The sequence below is a fragment of the Pteropus alecto genome, unplaced genomic scaffold (assembly GCF_000325575.1).
Source record: "Pteropus alecto unplaced genomic scaffold, ASM32557v1 scaffold185, whole genome shotgun sequence".
Classification (NCBI taxonomy): Eukaryota; Metazoa; Chordata; class Mammalia; order Chiroptera; family Pteropodidae; genus Pteropus; species Pteropus alecto.
Genome location: NW_006438088.1, coordinates 10500353 through 10510096, shown reverse-complemented (window position 1 = coordinate 10510096; position 9744 = coordinate 10500353). Strand labels below are relative to the sequence as shown.

General features: G+C 35.7%; 1 protein-coding gene across 8 annotated transcripts in view; it reads right to left on the bottom strand.

Moving 5' to 3' along the window:
* The window catches only part of AHI1 (Abelson helper integration site 1), a 164546-nt gene extending 154802 nt beyond the window's left edge, over positions 1 to 9744 (bottom strand). For 2 of the 8 annotated variants that reach the window (XM_025049273.1, XM_015592141.2), the window contains exons 1-5: positions 9621 to 9744; positions 9041 to 9102; positions 6777 to 6946; positions 4750 to 4835; positions 3132 to 3256 (exon numbers count right to left, since the gene is read on the bottom strand). In XM_025049273.1, coding sequence (XP_024905041.1) covers positions 3132 to 3256; positions 4750 to 4777 — 153 coding nt within the window. In that variant the 5' untranslated portion in view covers positions 4778 to 4835; positions 6777 to 6946; positions 9041 to 9102; positions 9621 to 9744. Of the gene's footprint in view, positions 1 to 3131; positions 3257 to 4749; positions 4836 to 6776; positions 6947 to 9040; positions 9103 to 9420; positions 9594 to 9620 lie in introns of those variants that run through there. The other 6 variants (XM_025049274.1, XM_025049275.1, XM_025049278.1 and 3 more) reach the window with 6 other exon arrangements.

Genomic DNA, 9744 nt, shown 5'->3' with positions numbered 1-9744 from the left:
GAGAAAGGGAAAATGGAAACATATCATACACAAAGTACTCAATTCCTAGTTTTGTCTTTAAAAATGGCTAGGAAAGTTGCATCAAAATGTAGCACTTTACTAAATTACTTATAATTTCTATGTTACAATGAAAAAATGTGCATCTTATAGAGCATAATTCATAAACTGCTCCACTAGAAACAACTAGATCAAAACAGCAAACCTTCTATTTATTATCTACAAAGTTGAATTATTTTTTCCTTTTGAAGATTTGCCAAGATCGAATCTGAATACACAGAATTTTGAAGTTTCAGCATCATCAAAAAAAGTCCCCAAGATACAATAAAGGTCTAAGCAAATCTCGTTCCTTGTCCCACCCCTACTTCACCCTTAAACCTTAAATTAAAAGGTATTTCCATTTCATTTACGGCCTGTATAATTCTTGGAAGACAGGGAAGAAAACTTTTGGCTTCCATTAGTAACTACTCTATGTCTTTTGACTGGAGCATTTAATACATTTAAAATGGTTATTATAGTATATATAGCTATATAGTTATTGTCATTTTATTATTCATATTTGTTTTTTTCCTCCTTATTAAAGAAGATCCTTTAACATTTCTTGGTGGTGATGAACTCCTTTGGTTTTTTCTTGTCTGGGCAGCTCTTCATTTCTCCTTTGATTCTAAATGATAACCTTTCTGGGTAGTCTTGGTTGTAAGTTCTTGTTTTTCATCACTTTGAATATTTAATGCCAATCTCTTTCAGTATTTATTTATTCTATATTTACATGTTAACAATAGTAATGGAACTTACTCACAAGGTTGTTCTGAAGATTACTAGGATAATAATGTAAAACTCTAAGAAGATTCTTGATATCACAAGTGTTCAAAAAATGTTAGCAATTACTATTATTATTAGCTATATATAAGAGTATTAACTATGACTATAAAAAATTTTATATATTTTTCTCAGTGAACTGGCTGAATTTTAGTTGCACTTATTTTTGACTCAAAAAAAGTATCTTCTATGTCAGATTTATTCATTCATTCAATAAATACTTACGGAATCTTCTGTGTGCAGGCAAAGAATATTCTCTTTACATGGAATGTCTTTTATTCCTTTTAAGATCAGGTTATCTTTCCACACTGGAAGATTAAACCAGCCATTTCTATTTTTCTATTTACGTATTTGTCTATTAATTTAGACTTTTATATTTAAGATGTGTGAAATGTGAGTGCATGAGATAAAATAAGGCTCTAACTGACCTATCCCCTCAAAAAGAAAAGCAATAATATCAATATTAGTTCTTGAACTGTATTTATAACTTCTTGAAACATCTGGAAAAGCTATACTCCCCTCGTTCTCTGTTCGAAATCTTTTAATCTTCCTTTTTTATTCTTCTTTATTAACTTTGTCAACTGAAGAAGTAGTCCACTGGAAACTATTACGATTGGATTAAACTTAAAAAATTAACTTGGAAAGAACCAGTACACATAAAATACAAGCCTTCTGAAGTATCTACTAATAAAATGCACAAGTGTTTTTTTTCATATGAATCTGTACTTTTGAAAATTTATTTTTAAGATCTTTCAGGGCTTTTGTGGTTTCCATGCCTGTCACCTTTATTAAACTTTTTCTATTCTCTGATATTATGTTTTCTTCTAAGTCCTCCAGGAATATTCCCCTTCTTTCCATTAGGAAAAAAATCTCTTCATAATACTTTTTCCTCATGTACTTATCTCAGAATGAAAAGACACCTTGAATCGCCTGTTTGCCAATATAGGCTAGGCAGGTTATGCTTAGTAGCCTCACAACTGCCTGTCCCTCCCCAACATCTAAACTGGACCTTAAGTAAATGGACACATCATCTGCCCATTTCCTGGTTATCTACTTAATTTAGCATGTCTGACCTAAACTGCAAATGCGAAGTTCTGACAATGAGAGAAAATATGAGGTTCTACACTGACTGAGTCCACAAAAAAATCCTGCAGACAATTGTTTCCATGATTCTTTCTGCTTTTGACCTTACCTAAGGGAAAGGGATGTACCAATATGCAATGTTACATCCTCCATGTAACCCCTATTCCCGCCCACTATTCTCTACCACACTGTATACCTGTACCCCCAAAAGAAGCACATTTTATTTTAGGACAACCACTATGAGACCTAACACACCCCATTCTGTCAGTAATTATAAATTGGTGTACAGCAGTACACTCATGTACTATGACCCTCTCATAAGTGTGCAGCTGGTTTTTAGCCAATTTTAGCACTTATTTTTGCCTCATTTGAGAATATACACTGTTAGTGTACACTGATGGCTACCAGATAGGAAATGAAGATGAACAGGTTACACAGTAAAATACGGAAAAGGGTAACATTTGGTACAAGTAAAATGTACGATGTCTATAACTTATCATAAAACTCCTGCCAAAGAAATACTATGTACCAATACTTCCAGTACATGCAGTAAGTTATGTGCGTGTGAACATATGTAAGAGATGATGGTCAAAGAAGTAAGAGGTGCAACTGAAATAGTGAGATAGGTTTGAAGAATGAATAGTCCATTAATTGTGGATACTATTATAGATTCTTTATAGTACCCAGGGAATCATGTAGTAAATAATTGCTGATTTGTTTTGTATTGCTTTGAGTGCTGTATTTTTAATCCTTTCAAATGTGCTACCAACAATTCTACAGTTTGAAGTGTACCTCAAGTACAAAAAGAAAATTATTGCCTTAAGTTTCCATTGATTTATCCTGGTTATGCAGGGTAGAATCGCATAAGTAAGTCTAAATAAGTATAAGCCATTGAATATCTGAATTAAATTATTACTTCCTGAGTTTTTCTTCTGAGTTAGAAATTTCTGTTTTCTTCAAGAATGTGTAATATGGCTAGTTTGGAACTTCCCCATTACCCACTAGCGACTCTCACCAGTTTGTCTATGTTATTCTTACAGGACGACATTCAAGACTGAACTTAATATTCCAAGAGTGATGTTGATTCTAGTGTAAACTTCACTTTACCACGTTATACTTATCATGACATAAATTTATTGTTTTTAATTTCCACAGTTCCTTAGACTTTTAACATGAAAAGTCATCATCTTATACAGATATATGTCACCGTTACCAAATGATCAATTACTCACTGAGGTATTTTCTTTCGATCTGCCAATTTTTTTCTTCAGTTTCTTTCTTTCATGAATTAGATCATTGTGAGTCTTAAGCAATTCCTCAAAACGAACTTTGGTTTTTACTTTGGCTTCACTCTCAACTACAAATGATAAAGATTCATGTCATTTTCCAAAGAACTATTATAATACATATCTGCATTATTATTACATTAAACAAAATAGTCTTATAAATACCTGCATGAGTTCTACAGCTACATTAGAACTAACCAGTCCTTCCTTCTTGGAAATTTTTTCTTTTGGCTTTGATGACACCACACTCACCTGTATCCCTCTTACCTTTTGGTTTACACCCTCTAAGTTTCCTTTGTTAAATTAAATTTTTACATATGATACACAGTAGCATTTACCACTGTTATATGACCCGAAACAAGTTTCTTAAGATCTCTAAACTTCGTCTTCCTTATCTGTAAAATCAGAATCCCATATCAAAGATCATTTTGCATGGAAAACGGCTAATACCTGCCTAGTCAATCAATAATCAGCATTCAACAAATATTAAAAATTGAAAGTTGTTTTTTCTTTAAAACATAAACCAGATCATGTTTTTCTCTTACTTAGGATCCTAGGAGTTTCCCATTTCACTTAGGACAAAATAAAACAAGACCTTCCCATGACCTGCAGAGTTCTCACCTTCTGGCCTGCCTGCCTGCCTCTACAGCTTCAAATCAAGACAACTACCCCCGAGACCCCTACATTCATGCTAGCCTTACTGCTCCTCTCAATCCTGTCAGAACAAGCTCCTTCCCATGTAAAGCTGCTTCTCCCTGGTGGAAGCTTCCTCTGACTCCTCTAAGCTCTCTGGTAGAAGTTTCCTTTAACTCTTCACCAGGCTGGTGTTAAGCTGCCTGTTTAAATGCTGCCTCTAAAGTAGAACATTTCCTGACCACCTCATCTAAATTTCTCTGTTTCTCACATAACAGCTTATTCTTTCCCTTCACAACACTTGACCCAACTTGAAATTGTATATTTATTTGTATATCTACATAAATAAATATACCATCTGTCGCTCCCGCTATACTATGAAGTTTGTAACTATATCTCTAGCTACTATTCTGGGGTCTGTCACAGACTAAATACTCAGAGTATTAAATAAATGCTGAATGGATGAATAAATGAATGCCCCAGGGCAGGGGTTGGCAAAGAAGGCCTACAGGCCAGTCACCTGTTTATATAAAGTTTTCTTGAAACAAAGCCATATCCACTCTAAGAACTGTTACAATTGCTTCTGTGCTTCAATGGCAGAGTTCAGATTGTACAGACGAAGCTTAAAATATTTACTAGCCTGCCTTTTAAGAAAAAGTTTGCCTCTGCTTAGAGTAAAACATTTATTTTGATAATAATGAAAACTAACCAAATGCTGTAATTATTACTTTGTCCAGCTGAGGCTCAAACTGCCATTCACTGAATGCATACTAACCTTAATTACCAACATCTAATAGAAAAATGAATACCAAACTCTTAAAAATCTCTACATATTTGGTTGAGGACATATAAGTAATTCATTAATCTCTTAAAGTATCCTTAAAACAATCCAAACTTTAAAATAAATAAATAATACATATTATATACATACATTTCATAAAAGTCTTGCCAGTGGGCATATCTCGGCTTTATGGGGAGCACTGAGGTGTAATGTAAAGCATTAACACAATCAGGATCCTATTAAAACAAAGAAGATTTATTTGGAATATGGAAGTTCCAAAAAAATTATAATATATTCTTCAGGCAAAATTATGTCATTCTTTGTCCACGACATCCTCAGGTTTATATCAATTTCTCTTATTGCAATCATATAAAAATAACTTGAATACATTTGAATCAGTTTACAGTCCGAAATAAAGTGAAGCAAAATGAATCATATTTGAACAAAATATTTACATTTTGAAACATTTTTTTTTTTTAATTTTGAAAGGCAGGAAACATCCAACTTGGTATGTTACATACACTTTTTATCAAGTGTTTTAAATAAAAAAGAACATTTGAAAACACTTTTAAGAAACCAAATTCCATCTCAGGATTGACTTTCCCAAGAGCATACACTTATATTAGTGAAGTGTGCTTGTGAGAAGGACACTCACGGATGACAAATTTAAAAATCTCTGTGCCTGCCACTGAAAATGCTGCTACAATAGAGAAGGTTAACACAAGTATTTACCCCATCTTTTTCAAATAAATACCTGGATGTGTATTATTGTGTATCAAAACCATGGATAAACTCACTATATAGATTCCTGAACTGCCAATTTTATTTAAAGATGAAGGTGTGTCCAAAACAAACTAATCCTGCAACAGAATATGACATGCATACGTTTTTTAAGAATAAAACTGAAGATATTAAAAAGAAAGGGAAAACAATTTAAGTTGGCTCAGCAATTATCAGTTAGGGCTCCAGATCCTTGGGGATCCATATTCATTTTCTGCTGATATTAGGGTACTTTGGACATATAAGTCTGAGAATAAATGCTAAAAAGAATAATTATACAAAAACACCTAACTACTCAGTGCACAGATAAAACAGACATCACTAAATCCACATTGTAAAAACTTCTATACTTGAGTAATAAGAGCCTGTATTTACTTTTAAGTACAGATTTAATAATCCTGGTCCTCTACTTTACAATTTATCCCAAATTAGAAAAGAGAGAAGCTGCAAAGGCAAGTGAAATAACATCGGTAACTGAAACCTGACAGACAGAAGTAGAAAAAATATAAAGTACTTAATATTCATAGTATTCCATGGTCATTCAATGTACAGGAAAACAGTTGACCTATGACTGTGTCATCATGTAAAGGGTTACTTATATTCAGCTTAATCTGTTTTTTCTTAAGCAAAAAATTTATGACATTTATGACATTTTAGAAAGACTAAACTACTGAAGAGGCAGGACAAAGATCAAGGATAATTCTCATGTTTCTAGAACTAGAATAATTAGACCACATACAATTAGATGGTAGTATCATTAATTGGAATATAGTGCAGTACAAAACTAGTGGAGTAGTTTGAAATCCAAGTCCTAGAATTAGTCTCTAGTGGGTACTTGTGTGACCTTAGGCAATCTGCTTGCTCATCGGTAAAATCAGTTCAACAGTGCCTATTGAAAGTGTTAGAAGGGTTCAATGATTTAGAACAGTGCCTTAGAACAAGCATCAATAAACATTAGCTACAACTGTAATAGATACTTCTTATGGGGACACTCAGTGAGCTCAGTGGGCATGCTGAGCTGGGTAACTGAGGAGCACTAAGCGGCTACGAGCACTGGCTCCACTGTCAGATGCCTAGAATAAAATCCCAGTTCTCTCTGCCAATAGATTAACCACTGTGGACCTCAATTTCCTAATCTTTCAAATAATAGTAAGTGACTAATAGGGTTTTGTAAAAATTAAATAAGAACATGAAAGTAAAACACTTTGCACAATGCCCATGGCATGGCAAGTCTTTCAAAAATGATGGCTATTATTACTATATACATGTGTATATCATAGTCAGATTATGCTTGGTAGGCAACAGTTTTACTGTACTTCACTTTATTATAATTCACAAATGCGTTTATTTTACAAATTGAAGGCAAGATCCTCAACCAACAAAAAGATACAACTTACTTTATTGCAATACTTGCTTTATTGTAGTGGTCTAGAACTGAACCCACAATATCTCTGAGGTATGCCTGTATAGTAATCCAGGAAGGAGATCTAGGCTGAAGTTTTAGGAATCATTTATATTTGTGATAGCTGCAACAACAAAAAAACACCAAACACAGAACTCTGGGAGCCTATAAAATAAAAAGACATCAGAGAGATAGGTATTAAAGTGGGAGAAATAACCAAGGGAAAAGAGTTTTAAGAAAGACATAGTCTACATTATGTGGTACCAAGAACTGCTGCAAGTTGTGAAGAGTATTCACTGGATATGCAATCAGCAAGTCACATGTGCAAAAGCTGTTTATGGAGGGGTAGAAACCTGGCAGCCACAGGTGAAGTAATAAATGGGTGAAACATACAGACGAAACACAATAGTTTCCACAATTCTGCTTCCAACTCTCTTCCCCCATCCCCAAAGGCAGTGACATGAAGCAGTAGCTTTGAGAGACAAAAAGAATATGGAAGAATTTTGCAGTTTTTTAAAGATTGTTTCTATGCCTCCATCACTCTACCCTTTAAAAAATCAATCATCTTCTACACTGCAACCGGAGTAATTTTCTAAAATATAAATATGACATCATTTCTTTGTTTGAAACTCTTCAGTAGTTCCCAATCACCCAATGGAAAAAATATGAAGTCCTTACCACTGGGGCCTAAGGCTACTTGTAAAATGATCCCTTGCCTTTCTTTATCTCCCATTGCTCCAGCTACACTTTCACACACATTCTGTGCTCTAACCACATAAAACTCCTTGCTTTTGTACCATTACATATGTACCTCTCTCTCCTGAAAAGTGGCCTTCCTCCCTGTTCCTCTAACAAATGTCTATTCTTTGACATTAAAAGCAATTAGTATCTTCTATGAGGAGCACGCTAACCTTCATAGGCAGTTGCTCTAAACTTGAGGGGCAGTTAAATACTTCTCCTCTATGTTCCACAGTGCCTTGATCTTCATACTTCCCTCTAGCTCAGCCCTAAATTTTCACCCTGGTAAAATGTTCTATAACCCTCATCAAACTGCTAGCTTTTTGGATAGTTAGGCCTATGCTCTTCGTCTATGTGTTCCCATTTTAAAAAGAGGGGTAATGTCACTAAGAACGGTTCTAGGGTCAAAAAGACTCAGGCTTAAGCTCTTGTTTTGCCACTCACTTAATGCTCCTTCTTGCTACTTAATTTCACTAAAGTTCGTTTTTCTGTTGTGTGTGTGTTTTGATTTTTGCCTGGGAAATTTTATTATAAGGATAAAAGGAAATATTAAAAAGCAAAGGGATCAGCAGAGTGATTGGCACATTGTAAGTTATCAACAAAATTACCTTATGTCCATTATTATAGTATTAAAAAGAAACAAGTATGTAATAGATAAAATACATTAAGTAAATTATGTATTTGTTATTTACTATTTAATATTTTAATGTGCAATTGAAAGACATTATTTAACATAGCAAAATGTAACAGAAAATAGTTTCAAAATGTAACAGAAAAAACCTCTAAATGTTAATGTGTGTACTACAGCAAATACATTATAGAATTAATGACCAATATTTGATTAGTAACATCAATGGCAATAATTAAAGTCAGATTTAAAACGACATTCCTGAACCTTACACATGCTATTATTTTAAAATCTTCTCCCTCATAACCCCTTTCAATAGGCGCTGTTAAGAGATACTAAATAGGAAAATTACCTGCATTACATTTCATCTCTTTTTACTTTTTCTGTAATCACCTTCTTATTAGCCAATACATGACTAAAGATCAAGAGAAAAAAAGCTCAGAGATTTGGATAATTCACTCTTTAACCAAAATTTATACTATGGGGAGAAAAAAACCCTGTATATGTAATTCGATTAATAAATCTACGATAGTCTCCATCAACAAACAAGATTCTAAATATGTTTTTAAAAAACTTCGTATTTGATTTTACTTCACATATATTTTTTAATTTCCCAGAGTCTTAATAATACACAATAGTTTTCCTGAAAGCCCAAGCAATAACAGCAATCATTAATGCAACAGGTGAAAAAACTGCTAGCATCTTTTCTTCAAAAAGAAAAAAAAAAGGAAAAACTATATACTCCAGTTTGTAGATGTTTCACAGTGATGCTGAAACGCAGCACAACCACTGGGTGGGGACTCCTAAACAGTCTACATATTTTTCTACTTTATAGGTATCGAAAAGATTCTATTAATGTAATTCCACTCTTATAAATGTAACACATCGATCACCTTTTCTCGGATGTAATCAAGAAGGTAGTCACAGGTTCAATATTCAGGACCAGGTTGACATCCTAAAAGGAAATAAACGCACTTAACTACGCCATCTGTTTTAAAAACGTTTAAACCAGAATCCGGAGTAGGAAAAGCAAACATTGCATTCACTCCCTCGGGACACCACGCTGAACTCTCTCCGGTACCGAAAAGCAAATGCAAGGGAACGGAAAAGTACTCAAAGAGTTTTCCAAAAACCACATCCCTCCGCTCAGTGACGCTTGGCAGGTCAACCTGCGATGGCGCAGTGCCGCCCACGCCGCTGCGCCCCGGGAAGGCCGGGCAGACCCAGTGCCAGGCCCGGGACCCCGCCACCAGCACGCCTGCCGCGTACTCACGGGGAGCGGAGCGTAGTGCGGCCGACAGCCCGTGTCGCCGTGGCCCACACCGGGTCAGTGCGAAGGGGCTTCCGCGCCAGGAGGGGCGGGCTGGGCGCCAGCGGGCCATACAGCCATCCCAGCCGCCAGTAACCCCAGCTCGGAGAGCGACCTCCGTGTCGCAATGCGGGCAGCGCGCCACCGCTGACGTCAGCACTTACCTACGCCACCGTCCCCTTGACAACTCAGGCGGTCCTGGCTGGACCGCGGGCCCACTTCGGCGCCCTCTTCGGCCCGGCCCCGCCCCCGCGCCGTCCCCTCCCCGGCCCCAAAGCTCTGCAGGGC